At 44.6% G+C, this 18,135-nt stretch overlaps 1 protein-coding gene across 5 annotated transcripts in view; it reads left to right on the forward strand.

The window, feature by feature from the left end:
• Positions 1-18,135, forward strand: part of HMCN1 (hemicentin 1) — a 160,943-nt gene that overhangs the window by 102,872 nt on the left and 39,936 nt on the right. For all 5 annotated transcript variants that reach the window (XM_051793418.1, XM_051793434.1, XM_051793425.1 and 2 more), the window contains 18 exons: positions 639-725; positions 1,108-1,299; positions 2,020-2,193; positions 3,146-3,259; positions 4,479-4,624; positions 6,222-6,372; positions 7,096-7,299; positions 8,870-8,983; positions 9,819-10,006; positions 10,392-10,488; positions 13,483-13,644; positions 13,818-13,931; positions 14,053-14,255; positions 14,494-14,575; positions 14,699-14,830; positions 15,058-15,207; positions 16,591-16,750; positions 17,345-17,469. In XM_051793418.1, coding sequence (XP_051649378.1) covers positions 639-725; positions 1,108-1,299; positions 2,020-2,193; positions 3,146-3,259; positions 4,479-4,624; positions 6,222-6,372; positions 7,096-7,299; positions 8,870-8,983; positions 9,819-10,006; positions 10,392-10,488; positions 13,483-13,644; positions 13,818-13,931; positions 14,053-14,255; positions 14,494-14,575; positions 14,699-14,830; positions 15,058-15,207; positions 16,591-16,750; positions 17,345-17,469 — 2,595 coding nt within the window. The remainder of the gene's footprint in view (positions 1-638; positions 726-1,107; positions 1,300-2,019; positions 2,194-3,145; positions 3,260-4,478; positions 4,625-6,221; positions 6,373-7,095; positions 7,300-8,869; positions 8,984-9,818; positions 10,007-10,391; positions 10,489-13,482; positions 13,645-13,817; positions 13,932-14,052; positions 14,256-14,493; positions 14,576-14,698; positions 14,831-15,057; positions 15,208-16,590; positions 16,751-17,344; positions 17,470-18,135) is intronic.

Genomic DNA, 18,135 nt, shown 5'->3' on the forward strand with positions numbered 1-18,135 from the left:
GTGGCATTTTTGTGAATAAACTTCCCAAAATCCCATGGAGACTGAGCTTGCTTTCTTATAAGTCTCCTTTTCAGCCTGTTGTACTCCCTGCCTGCTTTGATTTGTAGTGCCACTTTCTTTTGGCCTCAATGTACTGATGCTTCTATTTAAAAGAAATAGCTGATCTCAGCTCTTAACCACCACACCTTAATAATCTGTCCTCCCCCATCCAAAAGCACATGTTGATCAGGATTACTTGGAAACATCATCCAGGTCAGCCATACAGTAAGAGTTGCCTTGCCCAGAGTTGGCTGTTTTGGGGTGGGATAGGTATTTTAAGGGTTTTATCTTCCATTTCCCTAGAGAAAGGTAATTTGTACCACAGCAAGATGCCTTTAGACCTACACAGTTTGTTTATTCCTGCATGGAATTAGCTGTATTTGCATAAAACACAGGTGTGCCTTTACACAGCATCCACTTGTTGGGAATCTGTTGTATTGCTCTTTGTTTTTTATGACAGTGATTGTACAACCAAACACAAACAGTGGTGAGTTTGTTTTCCACATCCTGGATCCCTCCTGCCAGGATCATCAGGCAGCCTGTTGTGTTTAAATGTTGTGAGTAACCCTTGCTGCTGTTGTGTTCCTGCCCGTTTGCAGTGCCTCCAGGGATCGTGGGGGAAAACAAACTGGAGGATGTGAGAGTGAAAGAGAAGCACACAGTTACCCTGACGTGTGAAGTGACAGGTAAAAGAACACTCTATTACTTATCTTTGCTCATCAACCCCATGGTGTCCATCACTTTTGGTGCTGAACATCATCTTCTTAATGGAATTTTCAGTTGAGTGGAATTTTTAAATCTCAGATTTAACCCTGGTGCTTAGAGCAGGACTAAGCACTTCTTGTAAAGGTAGCATAAAATGAAACCAAGAGGGTAGTTACTGTGGTATTTCTACTCCAAAAGCCTGTGGAACTTCAGAGGAGGTTCAAAGTCTTCAGTAATGCATGTTCCAGAACATCTCCCCACAGGGTGTGTTTTAAAAGGACACCTGAAACTATATTTTTGTGTTTCTCAGAAATCTTGGCATGCCCTGGAGGTTATATCTGCCACTTTCTTTCCTGCCCTAAGGGAGCCCAGTGCCACAGATCAGCTGGCTGAAGGATGGGCAGCCTGTGCCTGAGGATGGAGAGCACAGGGCTCTGTCTGGGGGGCGTTTGCTGCAGATCTCCAACGCCCAGGTCAGCGACAGCGGGCGATACACGTGTGTGGCATCCAACGCTGCCGGGGACAGGAGCAAAACCTACAGCCTGAACGTGCTGGGTAAGGACCTGGGCTGGCTCCTGCTGGGAACAGCCATCTCAGGAGGAAAGATAATCCCACTGGAGTTGTGTAGTGCTTTAGTGACAGCAGTGTGCAAGTCACCTGTCTACAGCGACAACTGTATAGCTTAGGAACTGATGGTGGTTCAACAGAAACACCAGTGCTGCCCCTCAGACAGTACAGAGCTGGAAAATAGGGAACCGTAACGGGATATCATCCCTGTGGAATGGGCAGGACAGCACATTGGCCTATTGTGAGTCAAGGAAGGAACATCTGAAGAGCCCTTCAGATTGTGATCTCTGCAAAAAACCTGTGACCATCTGCAGTTCTCTTTGTTTTTTCCATGAGGGCTATTACACAACCAAGAGCAAACAATGGCCAGTTTGTTTTCCATAGCCTGGATTCCCAGGCTCACCCCTCCTAACAGGATCATCAAGCAGCAGCTCTGCCAGCTGCTGCACAAGGAGTGATGGCTGAATTCCTGGTGACCTGTGCTTGACAAAGGAATGGGGGGGATGGATTGACTGACTTGGGATCACTGCTGAGTTCAGGACAAAACACTAAAGCAGCTGAGTGTTGTCTGCCCTTGGGTTTCAGTGCTCCTTGTAGGAATGCCTCCCAGCTAGCTGAGGCTGCAGCCAGATTCCTAGACTGACCAGGGACCAGAAAATTGGCTGCTCAGAGAGGCCCTTCCTATGGTTAATGATTTGTGGTTCCTAGTGGCTCCAAGCATCGTGGGTGCAGACAGCCAAGGGAATGCAGAAGGTGTCACCATCATGCTCAACAGCCCCATCTCCCTGCTCTGTGAGGCTTATTCCTACCCTCCAGCTACCATCACCTGGCTGAAGGATGGGAATCCCTTAGAATCCAACAGAAATATCCGCATTCTGCCAGGTAAACTTCTTGTTGTTATTGAGAAATAGCATTGCAGGTTATTCTTTTACCATTTTGGTTGTTGTTAGACTTCTGTGAAAAATCAAAGGATATATTTCTTTTAAGTGCAATGCACTGGCACAGGTTGCCCAGGGATGCTGTGGCTGCCCCTGGATCCCTGGAAGTGTCCAAGGCCAGGTTGGACGGGGCTTGGAGCAACCTGGGCTGGTGGAAGGTGTCCCTGCCCATGGAAGGGGGTGGAACTGGGTGATTTTTAAGGTCCCCTCCCACTCAAATAATTTTGTGAATCTATGTTTGTACTTTTGTAGCACTTCCCATTCCAATATTTTTGGGTGCTTCACAATTATCTGATTATTTATTTGTATTTTATTTGTTCTCAGGTATTTATTCTTTTGTTCAATAAAGCCAAGTGATGGCAAAATTCATATGAGTTATTAATGAATATAAATAACTTGCAATTAAGTGTGGAAATTAGAGGGACAAAGATATAAATGACAGCATTAGTAAATAGAATGAGGTGGCATTTTTCTAGTTGATTAATAGTTAGCCATTTTAAATTTGTGGAGTAACTCTTGCCTGGCACATCCATGGAGGTGCAGAACTGGAACAAGTGTCACTGGTAACTCTGGAGTAATGTAGATGAGCAGGTACTTCAGCCTTGTTAACTACAAGTGCTCAGAGGAAGAATGAACCCTGTCTAAATATCTTCAAGGAATTTTGTGTACAGAACTGTGTTAACAGATTTTCCAGGAATCTATAAACAACAGGAGCTGTGATCCACAGCACTTCCCTGAATTATGTACTCCTTTGGTACACATGATGTAAGCAGACAGGGTTTCCTGCTCATCTATGGGCACAGTTTGGACAAAAGGGGTGAGAATATGCTGCAGAAAGTATTTCAATAATTGGGAAGCAGGAGGAGGTGCTATTAAAGCTTGGTGTCTCTTGGCAGGTGGGAGAACCCTGCAGATCCTGAGTGCCCAGGAGGACAGTGCTGGCACTTACACCTGTACAGCCAGCAACGAGGCTGGAGAGACCTCAAAGGACTATGAAGTGAAAGTCTACAGTATGGAAATACTTCCTTTTTTTTTTTAATTTATTTTTGTTTGTTTGTTTGTTTGTTTTTGTTTGTTTGTTTGTTTGTTTGTTTTAATTCTTCCATTTCCCCCACTGCACTGTTCCTGTCCTGGTGAATACAAAGGTTTCTATTAGTGGCTTTGCTAAGCAAACATCTGCATTGGTCCATGGCATTGCTGGAGGAGAGACACTAGGAAAGTTTGCTGTTGCATCCTTTGCAATGCTGCTGTTGGGCTAAAAGCCTTTGTACCACCCAGGGGGAGGAGATGGAAGGAACACCCAACTGCAGTTCCTTCTGGAATGCTTTTTTTGGTACTGATTTTCAGATCAGACCAGTGCAGCACAACGGGAGATGTCAACCATGATTTTTACCTTTTTTTTAAATTTCCTAGTCTGAATTGGAGTTGGTTTGCTCCCTTACAGTAACCATACTGTTATTTTAATTACACTAATTCCCTAATAAGGCCCCATTGGATTTGGAATAATAAGAAGATGACAAAAGAGTTCATTACTGAAGCATAGCTGTGTAACAATGTGAAACCCCCCAGCCCCAAGTGCCATTGCAACTGTCAGTTATTAGGGTTCTGTAAGCATTAGGGAGAGCTTAAAATTTCCAGTTGGAAAAAAAAAAGAGTGGAAAATGCTTTGAAAGCATCCAAAATAATTTAAAAGATATTATGAGACCAGGCTGGGGGGCAGCTGAACAATTTTGAAATGTTCTGGTTTCCTTCTGATTCAGAAGGAAACAACATTTTGCAACACTGGGCTTTCAGTGGAGTGGAAATGTTGAGTTTTGACCAGCTACTTTGAGTGTGGACTTCAGTTCAAACATATGTTTCTGGGAATATTAGTTTCCATTAAAATGCTTTTTAATGGTTACAATAGCCTGAGCTTTATGGCATTCAAGCCAGGCACATAATGAAGTGCTGTAGTTAGGTAAGCCGTAGTCAGGTTTGCATGTTTAAAAGTGTTGAACACGGTTTTATATATTCTTACATATAATAAATGTACTAAAAATGGTTGAAAATGCATGCATATATATATCTTTATATATAAAAGTAAGAATTTGGCTGTGGGCAAGAGGCAGTTTATATAAGGGAACTTGCTTTCCCTGAGGTTATCATCCAGGCTTTGCCTTTGTGTGGTTAATTCTGAAATGCTGCAGCAGACAGTAAGTCAGGACAGTCTCTCCCTTTGTTTTTGTGCAGTTCCCCCCACCATTACCAGAGGGGATGTCTCAGGGACAGGGCTCTCCCCCAAGGAAGTGAAGATCAAAGTGAACCACAGCCTGACCCTGGAGTGTGAAGCTCAGGCCGTTCCTGCTGCTGCCATCAGCTGGTACAAGGATGGACAGGCCAGTCACAAACTTCCTTCCTTCCCAGGGGGATTTTGTACAGACACAGTTTGTATTCCTTGTCTCTCTTAACCAACAGCTCACTGGCACTTCCCCCCCTCCTGCTGGTAGCATCACCCCTCACACATCTTGGGGTGTTTGCCGTGGGCCAGACCTCTGCCAATGCACATCCTTGCTTTTTTTTGGGTGCCTGGCAGTGCCCCGAGCCACCAGTGCTGGAGTTTCCAGGCTGTGCTATAAAGAGGGAGGGCCCTGCCTGGCAGGAGCATCCCACGTGTTACCACAAGTCCCTTGGCTGTTGTGTAAAACCCCAAAGACCGTGTTACAGATGGTTCCCTCAAGTGCTGCCCTTGCAGAAGTTGCAGAGAACCTCCCAGTTGGTCCTGGCAGAGCTCACAAAGCCACAGGAGCACGTGGCCCCTCGGTGAGGGCGAGGCACGATTCCTGCCGCACACAGCGGTGTCCCAACGGAGCGGCACAGCTGGGGAGGGCAGGGCACAGGGCCCCACTCAAACACCTCATAAATAAAGAGAAAGAAATGGTGCAACTCCTGTGAGAGAGGAGAGAATAATCTCTTGCTTTAGCTCTTCTTGGTAGGGCAATCATCGTGGAATCAGCAATTCCTGGATTCACCGAGCACGTGGGAACAGCCTGGAGTCACAGGGAGACTGTGGGGACAGCCTCGGGTTCATTGAAGCATGCACTGTAATTCTGGGATCTCCTGGGAGTACTGATTGGATTGCCAAGGAAAAATTATGTTGGAGGGGTTGAGAGGTCCCTAAAAGCAGTGGCTCTCCACAGCTGGCTGCCACAGGCACAGCAGCTGCTTCTCCTTAGGCTGCCCTGGCTGAAAGGCTTTCACTCCCACCAGGGACTGACTGAACTGTCCCCTGCAGGTTGGGAGTTCAGTGCCAGCTCCATAACCATGGAAATGTGGGATCCCAGAATGGTTTGGGTTGGAAGGGACCTTGAAGCTCATGAAGTTCCAACCCCTGCCCTGGGCAGGGACGCCCTCCACTAGCCCAGGTTGCTGATGCAGATGCACCCCTGAGGTGTCCCGTTTTCAGCCCTGAGACAGACAGGCTGTGTCAGTGCAGTCCCTGCTGTCCCCTGTGATGTGTCTTCAGGGACAGTAACATGCAGTGCTGTGTCTCTGTGCTGCTGCTCTGTCCTTTCATGTTCACACCACGTCCCTGCTGGGCAGCAGGTCCAGTAGGGTGAGTCACATCCAGTTGTTCACCTCACAGAACACTGCTGGTTTTCCACATGTAGATCTCCCATCAGCTCATTGACCTGGCCAGTGAGTTCAGGGGTTGGATCAGCCTGATTTAATCCAGTGTCAGGAGAACCCTGGTGGGGATGGCATCACTCTGCTCAGCAGCATCTTGACTGGGGTTAGGAGTGATGTAAACCCCCATCCTTGAGCAGACCAGCCACCCTAGTCAGGGTGAAGATGCAGTTTCTGACAACCATGAAAAGAAAATTGCCTCCAGGGCCTTGGAGCTCGATCAAGTTTTCTCATATTACTTCCACAAATGTGGCTATTTCTAGTGTGTGTTTTACTAGGTATTAATTTTCATATAAAATTCCATTACAGCCACTTAAGGCAGATGACCATGTCCTGATCCAGGCCAGTGGCCAAACTCTGCACATCAAGGAGGCCCAAGTGTCCGACACCGGGCGTTACACGTGTCTGGCGTCCAACATTGCTGGGGAGGATGAGCTGGAGTTTGATGTCAATATACAAGGTGAAAAGAGAATCAAATTCTTCTGCTAACCTCCTTTTCTAATCTCCTGAGATGCTGGAATTTATAGTTTTATATCCTTTACCCCCGTTTGGTCTAATCCAATACTTTCGTCTTTTCTGTGATTTTTATTTCATGTATATTTTGCTGATCTTTATACAGTATTTGATTATTCTTTTATATGTTGTGAAAAATGGAGCTTTTCAGAAGTCAGTGGAATGACATAACAACTCTGGTCTTCCTCTAATAACAAGAAAAGGTTTTTGTTTAACTCAAACTAAGACATTATGTTTTATTTGTCTCTACTGAGTAGTATTTAGAGGCCCCAGACATCAGCATTCCATTGGCCTACACACTCTGTGTGAATACAAGAAAACAATCATGAGTAATTTCTGAAAATATAGACAAAATGAGAACTTGAGTGAAACCAGATACCTTATTGTTTCAGTGGTGTTGTTGACTGATGTCCTCTGGGTTTGGTAGCAGGTCTTCTTACACTGTTATTTATTAGTCTTCAGAAAATGCTCAGTAGATTGCTCAGTTGTTCATTCTGATGAGAAGAACTAGAATTTTCCTGGGTAACTTAAATTGGGGGGGAAGAGTTGATTTAATAGAGTTATTTTTTTATTGCTTTTATTTAATGTTTCAATACCTTTTCATTTCTTGACTTTAAAACTCACCATTTCTGCTGCAAAATGTGACCATTTTTCTTCTCCTTTGTTGTAGTCCCTCCTAGTTTCCAAAAACCTTACAGGGAATGGGAAGCTGGGAACATGGTGGATGGGGGAAGAGTTGGAGAAAGCAAAGATGTGATTGTGAACAACCCCCTCTCCCTGTACTGTGAGACCAACGCTGTCCCCCCTCCCGTGCTCACCTGGTACAAGGATGGCTCTGCCCTGAGCTCCAGTGACAAAGTGCTCATCCTGCCAGGTGGGTGTTCAAAGGGCCCTCTCTGACCTGAGGCCACCAAGGTGAGCAGGGATGGGGCAGCTCTGCTGGGAGGAGAGCCTGGGGGAATTGGGATTGTCCAGTGGAAGAGAGAAGCTTCAGGGTGACCTGACTGTGGCCTTCCAGGGCCTATGGGGCTACAGGAAAGATGGAGAGAGACTGTTTGCAAGGGATGGAGGGACAGGACAAGGGGGAATGGCTTCCCACTGCCAGAGGGCAGGGTTAGATGGGATACTGGGAAGGAATCCTTCCCTGTGAGGGTGGGGAGGCCCTGGCACAGGTTGCCCAGAGAAGCTGTGGCTGCCCCTGGATCCCTGGAAGTGTCCAAGGCCAGGTTGGACGGGGCTTGGAGCAACCTGGGCTGGTGGAAGGTGTCCCTACCCATGGCAGGGGGTAGCACTGGATGGGCTTTAAGATCCCTTCTGTCCCAAACCATTCTGGGATACTATGATGAAGAAATGGCCTTAGTGCTGGTATTTGTATAGTAATAACGCACTTTTCCCTTTCAGAACATTCCTTTAATGTTCTTTTCAGACTTTGTTGGCTGGAAATGTTTCTCTCCAGTCCTTGGCCTTAAGCTGTTTCCTTTTATTTAAAAAAGTAGTCACTAAAATGGTGTGAAGGTCACCATTTAACTTTTATAGAGAATCACAGAATCCCAGACTGGCTTGGGTTGGAAGGGACCTGAAAGCTCATCTCATTCCACCCCCTGCCATGGGCAGGGACACCTTCCACTGGACTAGGTTGCTCCAAATCCTGCCCAGTCTGGCCTGAAGCACTTCCATGTGCTGAGAAATAAAATACAGCAATACCTTCTCTCTGATGTGTTCCTGATTTATTTCCTTATTAAATTTGCTTTGACAAAATTGTAATTGGAGTAGAAAAGCCTTTTAACCAAGCAGTGAAGCATGGAAATCATGTTTCCAGCAGAAAAATGACCATGAGCTCCTACTTAATGTCATGTGGGCAAGGGGAAGGGCTGCCTGTAGTCTGGAGTCTTGCTGTGCAGAGCTGCTTTGGGATGGGGGGTGTAAAGAAGGGCAGTGGTAAAAGGGTAATGCCTTCTTGTCCCCCTTGCTCATCTGTTGGGAGAGCAATGACAGCCACTCCCTGAACGTGTTCCTAAGATGTCCTCTCCTTCTGAAGTGATTTATGTGGCAGTGCTTTAATGAGGAATAGAGTGAAAAGTACCTTTAAGCTTACAAGTGAATCTTTTGGAACAGAATATTCTGTGCTTATATTTCCTTTTGCCTATTCTGTGCCATCTAACTGACAAATATTTCTCTTCTTGATGGAAGAATAATGCCTGGCTGCAAATTGCTGCAGAATGTTACTCCTTTCTGTGGAATTAATTGCTCTTTTCTAACATTCCACTATGAACATGGCTCAATTCCAAGGATCCGCCAGTAGAAAAAAGTAGCTGCAAAATAAAAGCCTTTAGTTACTTATAATTCAGACCAAATGCTTGACCATTCACAAATGTGCTTGCTCAGGTCTCTGGTGGGCCCATGGGGCGGGAATGATGGGGTTCCCTGGTGTGTGTTGCTTGCAGGAGGCCGAGTGCTGCAGATCCCGCGGGCCCAGCCCGGCGACGCCGGGACTTACACGTGTGTGGCGGAGAACGAGGCCGGGCAGGACTCCATCCACTACCATGTCCACGTGCTCTGTGAGCTCCCCTGCTTCCCCTTCTCCTCCTAGTGGCAAAAAAGAGTTCTCTGCTCACTAAGGGAGCGTTGTAGCCCAGGTTTCCTTCATGTTTTTAAAGTCTGTGTATTTGTAAACTATTAAATCGATGAGTTTAGGGTGCTGGAGTGGTAGAACTACACAGAATTGTGTGAAAATGTTGTTAGCTCAGAGTGTTTCTAGGTTGTTATTCTTATAGGAACTCCATTGTTACCCCTCTCACCCTTCACCAGAAAGAAAAGTGTAGGTAGAAATCCAGGTTTTATCTTGGTATCTCTTGTTCCTTCTCCAACTTCCCGTTGAAAAGTCTGACCAAGGCTTTTCTCTCTCTTTATTTTGGTCATCATTTTCTAAAATGCCTGCAGAACTCCCAAAGGCTGAAGGAAATTGAGGGTTTAGATCAAAGAATGCCTGCACAACCGTGTTGACCATCTGCTCTGTCCGTTGATGCACTCAAGGTTTTGGCCTTGGGAAACACATTTCTTTACCTCCTTTGCTGTGTATGCCACTGAAAATATGGATTTATTGCTATGAAGGGGTCATGCCTCGGAAATCAACTTTTATTTTGATAGCAAAGAACATGATGGGCTAACTGGAAAATGAGTTTCCACCTTTTCTTCTTCCTGGCTGCTGTGAATAAATGTAGTTGTGCTGCAGTCCTTTGAGTTATACTGAATTGTTCCAGCTGAACTACTCCTGGGGTGTTTTTATCTTTCACTGGATTCACTGGAGATTTCTCTTCTTCCTTCTGAAAACCCAGTCTGATCTAAGAAGCACCCCTGAGAGGTGCTGAGTGACTGTGTTCCCTCTGTCTGCAGCTCCCCCGTCCATCAGTGGAGCCGAGGGTGACCTGCCTGAGGAGGTGACTGTGCTCGTGAGCAGGGTGGCAGTGATGGACTGTGTTCCCAGTGGGAGCCCCTCTCCAAGCATCACCTGGCAGAAGGATGGCCAGCTCCTGCCAGAAGATGACAAACACACCTTTTTGTCTAGTGGAAGGAGGTTACAGGTAGCTTGTAGTGCAAAACTGATTTTTGGCTTCACAAACACAAGCCAAACTGCCCATAAACACAGATCTGTTTGGTTTTGCTGAGTGTGCAATCCTTGCTTTCTCCTGCACGGTACTGCAAACATAAGGAATTTTGTCCCTTCTTCCTCTCTCTCATTCCCGTGGGGTTCCCTTAGACTCAACTGTTTTGTGGGGTCAAGCTGTGAAACATTCATTGAAATCACTCGGTTTAAAATAATATTGACTTTTGTGGAGAAAATAGTGTATTCTGAACAACTTTCCCTTTCTACCGATAAATTGGGTAAAACTATCAAACCAGTTTGATTCTTTGATAGTGTTGTCTATATGTTGGTTCCACAGCCATATGTTCTCTTTTTTTCCTTAGATTTTGAATTCCCAAATAGCAGATACTGGCAGGTACATCTGCATTGCAGAAAACATAGCTGGAAGTGCCAAGAAGTATTTTAATCTTAACGTTCATGGTAAGTACAATAATCCATAATTTGCTGTCTTCCATCAAATACTAGTTCAGCTTGGTGTGTGAGTTTTGGAGTGCTCAGGCACACCCTTGGCTTCATGTCAGGAAATCATCTTACTGGGTGTGATGGGCATTCTGACACACCAGAAATCAAGGATCAGTTTAAAGTACCTTGGCAACACGTGGCTCTTGATACCACATGGCTTTGGCTCCTTAGAGGCATTCCAGAAAGGTGGGAATTGTTTTTGAGGGAGCCTGGTGTAGTGGCTGTGTCTGCTCACCCTGTGGGGGTTGCTGAGCTCTGACATCACAAATTACAAGTTGAATTATAGTCTGTTTTGATGTGTTCATAAAATTAATTTTCCAAGGAAATTAATGGTTAGAAAGCATTAAATGAAGATACACAGCGTCGTAAAAGGTTGCTTTTTAGAAATGTGCCCTTTGAGTTCCTTTCTGTTCTCTGTTTTTGGTTTTGTTGTGGAGTTAAAATAAGTTTTGGCCTTAAGCACCAGAAGTCTAAAACAAATGCAATCAAGAAATTAGGACATTTTTCATAAAAAGAATAATACCTCCACCACCTTCCCTTCCCTCTCCTGGTAGCTTCAGAAAACCAGGACATCTCTAATTAACATTTCAGAGTAAACCCAACCTTCCCCTTTTATTTCTGCCCATTCTCCATCCCCCCACATTGGGATTTCCATCCCGAACTGCAGAACAGAGGAGCATTATTCCCACCAATTCCTGTGCACCATTCCATGGTTAAACCTCCCAGGGAATACTGGCAGCTCCATCCCTATTTGCTCTCACAGTGTGATTTGCAGACTTGTATCCCAGCCTTCTCCATGGGGTTGGTGTCCTTTGTCACTCCCTGCCACTGGCTAAGCCTCTTGGTCCAGTCTGGACAGAAAACTAGGGCTGTGTTCTCTCTCTCACTGCAGTGCAGGACCAGCATCCCAGGAATGGGAGGATTCAGGTTATTCCATGCACAGTAATTCCCCTTTTCCTCATTTGCATACAGCAAATTTGCATCCTGAATGGCACAGATTTATAGCCCTTTTTTCTATTCAGCGATACAATTAGCCAAAAATGGTGTTGTCATGGGAAGAATTTGCCCTGGAGTCATTCTTTGAGAAGTTATTTTCTTTTAATGGCGTCTGTCCAAATTTTCTGATGTGTGAGTTTTGTATTGAAATCAAAATATTTCCCTTTTCTTGACATATGTGTTTTAATTTAAACTTCTTGTCTTTAAAATATTTGTTTAGAGTGACAGTAGTCTAATGCTCTTCTCGTAAAAGAAATATTTGCCCGAAGCTTCAATTCTAGCTCAACAGTATTACCAATTTAGGTCTATTATTCTTAATACAGTTTAATTTGAAAAATTAGAGTGCAGTTGTTCAGGAAGGGACCACACAGGGTGAAGCACTGAGGGAAATCACTAAGCACCATGATCTGTGTCTTGTCAGTGTCAGAAAAAAGGCTTATTTCCAGCATTTTTGTGTGTTTCTAATGGAACTGCTTTCATAAATTTCAATAAAATACTAAAGATGGTGTTCTTTAAGAGGTTGGAAAAATCACTTCTGATCTCCAAGGTGAGTGATAAAATTAACAGAAAACCTTTTAAAACATTGAAAATAAGCACCCAGTTTTAAAATCTCAACCTCTAACCTTAATATAGAATAAGGAGATGATTTGCCTCCTGAGTGCTATAACTGAGCCCATTACTGCATCTGTGGGCACATACCAATAAATTTGCATATGCAGATTATTTGTGGGGGCTTTTCACTGAAGAAATTGAAATCACCCACTTTTTAAGTAAGTTACATTCAAGACAGCTGAGATTTGGCCCTGTATATTGAATTACCCACTGCCAGTAATCACATCTGTGGCAAAGGAACTGTAAAAGTAAATAAATATAAATAACTATGAAATGTCATCAGATCAGAATTCTCCACTTAGTCTAGTGAACCATTTTATGCTCTTTATCAGGGAAATATCCTTCAGTTATTCCAAGCTGAAAAATATGGACTGAATTCCCCATTTACATGGACTCCTTGTTTCTCCAGTGCCCAGAGGAGCCATAAACTTGCCTTAATGACTGGTTTGTGTCACTCAAGTGACAGCAAACAGCTGGAGAATTTCAGGTGGAGATGGGCCAAAATACTTCAATGTTTCTGTCTTTGAAGAAGAGGAATCCATGTGTTCTTTGGAATGATTTTTCCACCCTATAGAGCCAAAAACATGCTTTTGCTTTCCTCTTAAGTGTTTTATATATCCCCACTGCAAAAACATGGCAACTAAAACTTGGGGGTTATTAAAAGGAAGAGATTTACAGTCATTTTGTTTTAAGTCATTCTTGTAGAAAGGTCACATGTCAAAATATTCTTGATTTAAAAGTGCTGGGACTTGTGAGCTTAAAAAGTGCACCCCTTGGAGCAGTGGTGCAGGCCAGGATTCTAAAAGTGCTTAGCTCACTGTTAAACAACAGGTTTGTGTGGTTACAGAACAACCCTCAACTGAGGCAGGAGGAATCATTTTGGGTTCTCTGTCGTGAGAAAATGGACTACTTCAGGAAGAACAGGAGCAATAAGAATTCAGGAAGGAGTGATAGTCATCCTACACATCCTGCCACGGGGAATCTGATCTGTGCCGCCTCATACAGCAAGTGTCTGATGGGGCAGTGTTGGAAAATTGAGAGGACATGAGTCAGGACCTCGTGGAGGCTCATTAGCCTTCCCAAATCTCAAGCACAGAAGGACTACAAATGAAATAATTGACATTTTTATGAATTACAGGAGCTGGAATGACCATTAGATTGATTTCAGTCATATTTCCAGCTGCATCCAAAAACCAGCAGGTCCATTCATGGGATGTGAGAGATTTTTGTGACTTTCCCTCTGGTGAAACCCATCAATGCAGCTTTATTTTAGGAAACCAGGATCTGGTGGAATATCCTTTGCTGATGCAGTGTAAACCTATTAATGTGTGTTTCTCTCCACAGTTCCTCCAAGTGTTGTTGGTTCTAACCCTGAGAATTTGACTGTGGTGGTGAATAATTTCATCTCTTTGACCTGTGAGGTCACGGGCTTTCCACCTCCTGATCTCAGCTGGCTCAAGAATGGAAAACCTCTCAGTTCAAATTCCAACACTTTCATTGTGCCTGGTGAGGAATCTCAGCTATTTCTACAGCCTTTGGGCTCAACTTCTGTGTGGTTTGTCTTGATAAGGCCCATGGCCACTAGTTATAAAGCCTGTTGGACCTGCAGTTTTAAAATAGCATTTGGGATTAACACAATCCCCACAGGATAAATCTGCAGCCTTCCCTCTTTGCTTCAGGTGCTCGGACGCTGCAGATTCCCCGAGCCAGGCTACCAGATGATGGGGAATATACTTGCATTGCCAGGAACCAAGCTGGGGAAAGCCAGAAGAAGAGTTTCCTAACTGTCCTTGGTTTGTTTTTTGCTGTTTTCTGGAATAATACCTATTGCTTGGAAAACACAGGGGGTTTATCTGTTTTACTGGGTTGTTTCAACAAAACAAAGGCAGAAGTAACTCTGAGCTTCTCCTGCAGTGCCCCCAAGCATCAAGGACCACAGTGGAGCCTCCCTGACAGTGCTGAACGTGCGGGTGGGCACCCCGGTGACGCTGGACTGTGAGTCCAATGCCATCCCACCCCCGGTCATCACCTGGTACAAGAACAGGCTCAGCATTTCCGAGTCTGCCCGCGTGGAGATCTTGGCAGATGGGCAAACGTTGCGCGTCAAGGGTGCAGAGGTAGGCCAGGCCGTGGGGAGGCTGCACCTGCCACTGCTCTGCTGCTGTTAGGCAATTATTTTCATCTGTGTTGGTATATTTTACTTGCTGTTGGTAGGAGATGTGTTTGCTGGAGGCCTTTCTTGCTGTGAAAAGGACCTCGAGTTGGCAGAAGCACAGGAGGGTGTTCGTGTCTCTAAACTGTAGGATTAAAATCAGACTCCATAATGATTTCTTTTTGAATATATTTTAATTTTAGGTTTCTGACACAGGCCAATACACATGCAGAGCCATAAATATTGCGGGGCGAGATGATAAAAATTTCCATCTTAATGTTTATGGTGAGCACTCTCTGCATTATCTACAATAGTATCAAACCACAGACTTTGTAGATTAGACAATGCAAAAACAGTTTACAAAATATGTTAACCAAACAATTTTTCTTGCTTCTGTTCAATTCCTAGTGCCTCCAAGTATTGAAGGCCCTGAACAAGAGTTGGTCAGTGAATCCGTCAGTAATCCTGTCACCTTTGTGTGTGATGCCACTGGGATTCCTCCACCAACATTAGTGTGGCTTAAGAATGGAAAACCAATAGGTAAAACATTCTCTTCATGCTTTTCACTCCTTGTTTTCCCCTCTTTGAGGCACCACTGTGCTATTTGCTGTCTGTTGGTTGTTTCTTCTTCATCTGTCTCTACACAGACTCTCCTGGTAACTGATTGCAATCTTTGTTTGGAAATTTTGAGGAAAGAATTTCTCCCAAAAGAGATGTTTGCTCCCCGTGGCCTGGTTTGCAATGATGACTTGTTTACATATTTTCAGAAAACTCGGATTCCCTTGACGTTCACATTTTGTCTGGTGGAAGCAAACTTCAGATCGCTCACTCCCAGCTCCTGGACAGCGGGACCTACACGTGTATTGCCTCCAATGTAGAGGGAGAAGCTCAGAAAACCTATGTGCTTTCCATCCAAGGTGAGGGATGAGGGTTCAGTGAGCAGAACTGGTCAAAAATTCAGCGAGTGTGACACTGTATCTCTGCCAGAAGCACCGAGATAACATGAACATGTAGGAAAGTGGAGAATTCAGACCATTATTTTTATGATCTGTGACTGGGGTGGAAATGGTTAGAGGGTTATACTGCTAGAAATTTGCATGGAAAAGAATATTCTTAACCTCTGATTGTGGAACTTGAATGCAGTCATGCAGGCTGTGTGTTTGCTCCTGGTCACATCCTTCCTCCTGTGGAGCACCCGAGCAGCTTTGGAGGATTCTGGAGCACCACACACAGGTGGCTTCAGGATACCCTGTGATACCCTGTTGCCTTTCTTGCCAGAGCAAATGGGAGGAGTTAGCAAAGACATACTGGCAGAATTCCCTTAGGAATACCTTTTTGTTCCCCCTGGCTCCAATGACAATGGAATTGCCTCCACACCCAAAATGGTGGACAGGTGGCTCCCCCTCAGCGCTGCACACAAAATGGCCGCCACCCTTTAAGGCCACGCCTCCTCACCACCTTTTAGGGTCAGGCCATGCCCCATTGGCTCCACCCACCTCACCCCCTCAGAACCCCCAAGTGCTGGAATGGGCTCAAAACGGCCCAAAGTTGGCCCCAAACAGCGATTTACCCTCAAGTTTCTCTTTTTGACCTCTTTCCCCCTTAATTCCAGTTTTTTAAATCCATTTCTTGTGTTTTTTACCCCAGTTTCCTTTTTTGTAAAGATAAAATGGGTTAAAAATAAGGGGAGGAAAAGTAACAAATAGTTAAAAAAGGGGAATAAAGAGGTTTGTGGGCTCCTTTGGGTCTGAGGGGGCTCCTGTAGGGTTTGGGGTCACCTGTGGGCCTATGTGGGGGTCCCAGGGCTGGGTTTTCCTCTGTTCCTAATGACTCATCCCCATTAGTTGTGCCTCTGTGTGTCAGGTTTTCCCCAAGGTTAGGAATTGAATATGAAGCTGTAAATGTTACTGAAATTGTTTGAAATGCTCAAAATTTACCAGAAAACAGGCTAGAAATGGCTGTGGTTGGGATGGAATAATCGTGTGGCTGTTAACAGGACTATGATGGTCTTGGTCATAGAATCCCAGAATGGTTTGGGTTGGAAGGCACCTTAAAGCCCATCTCATCCCACGCCCTGCCATGGGCAGGGACACCTTCCACTAGCCCAGGTTGCTCCAAGCCCTGCCAATCCTTCCAGGGATGGGGCACAGCTTCTCTGGGCAACCTGTGCCAGGGCCCAGGCAACCTGTTCCAGGTGCTGCACTAAATGCTGGCACTCCTGAGCTACTACAGTGGGACTGTTTCTAGTTCAGGTTATGTGTCTGCTGCTGAATCCTCTTCCCTCCATTGTGCTTTTCCAGTTCCTCCCAGCATTGTTGGCTCTGAGATGCCGAGTGAGGTCAGTGTCCTGCTGGGAGAGAGCATCCAGCTGGTCTGCAGTGCCCAGGGAGTGCCCACACCCGACCTGCAATGGCTTAAGGATGGAAAAACAGTTGCCAGTGATGATTTACAAAGAATAAGGCAAGCAAAAATAAGCAGACTCTGCCTTCTCTTCTATAATTTCCAGGCTCAGAGGGGGAATAAAAGAGGGCCCTATGAAGGGAGTGTGAGGAGGGCCAGAGCTGGAGCTTAGCCAAGTTAAGAACATCATCTCCCTCTTTAACTTCTATAAATCTTGTATAATTTTTTACTACTTTGATTTTTTCTTTCTATTTTTTTAACAGAGATAAATATATGATATTTATTTCTTTCTCAGTTAATAAATTCCATTAAAGTTCATCAGCTTCCTGAAAGTTTATTAAGGTCAATAAGTTCCATTAAGTTCCTTTGGAGGAGAAAGATCTGAGGCATGGAAACATTTTACTTGATGCTTTTCATTATGGGTCCTTCAAATGCCTGGCTGGAACTGAATCCTAAAACAAAGTTAAACAGATCATCTCTAGGAAAAAATTCCTAACCTATCTCTAACAATAATATTTTGCAAAACACCATGGTTCTCTCACCAAACTCCCAGGAGGATAGAGGTAGTTATTTAACCGTCCAAAATGGACTGTTTATTAGCCAGGTCAGAGGAATACTAAACAAACTCACTGTGCTTTGTGATGCTCCTTGCAGAGTGACTCCAGATGGCAGCACATTAAACATTTCCAGAGCTCTCAGTTCGGACACAGGGAAATACACTTGTGTAGCTACAAACCCTGCGGGAGAGGAGGACAGGATCTTCAACCTGAATGTCTATGGTGAGTTCTCCCAGATGTGAAACCAAAATCTGTGCATAATCTCCTCTTTGTACACACTCCCAAGGGAGAGCCCAGAAAGGAATGTCTGTCTGCAGTGGAATACTAAATACACGTGTTTCCAATTGCATGTACTGTAGATATCACAGTGTATTCCACAGGATATTCTGTCAGTGACAAAAGCATTGAAATCGCTGGTAAATGTGTTCTGGGATAAACAGGAATTAATTCCTTTAGTGGGTTTCATAATAGAGGAATTCTGCTTGGGGTGATTTTTTTATTTCTTGTGGAGAAAGATAAACTAATGGAACAAAAAAAGCAGTATAATAGGAAATCAGCCCCAAGCATATCTTCACTAATTCCAGTCAAAGTACATCAGCTAAAAGCAGAGTGGTGTATAGGGAACTAATAGTTAAAGGTCCTGAGTTTAAAAGAAAAATGATGGAGTGTTGAAGGAAATTCTTCTCTTCCACAGTTTGACATCCAGAAGATAGTGAGTGTGATTCTTCAGCAGCATAGCGAGTGGATATTTTAATTTGTGAAAAATGTGTTTATTAGGTACAATGACTGAAGCGAAGAGGGGAGAGTTCTGTGTAGGCAGGGTTTCACAGCTGTGCAGGGATCTGTCCCATTATACAGCCTCAGAACGAATGGGAACACAGGCATGAG

The sequence above is a fragment of the Manacus candei genome, unplaced genomic scaffold (genome assembly GCF_025592945.1).
Source record: "Manacus candei isolate 608988 ecotype Guabito, Panama unplaced genomic scaffold, ASM2559294v1 h1tg000005l, whole genome shotgun sequence".
Classification (NCBI taxonomy): Eukaryota; Metazoa; Chordata; class Aves; order Passeriformes; family Pipridae; genus Manacus; species Manacus candei.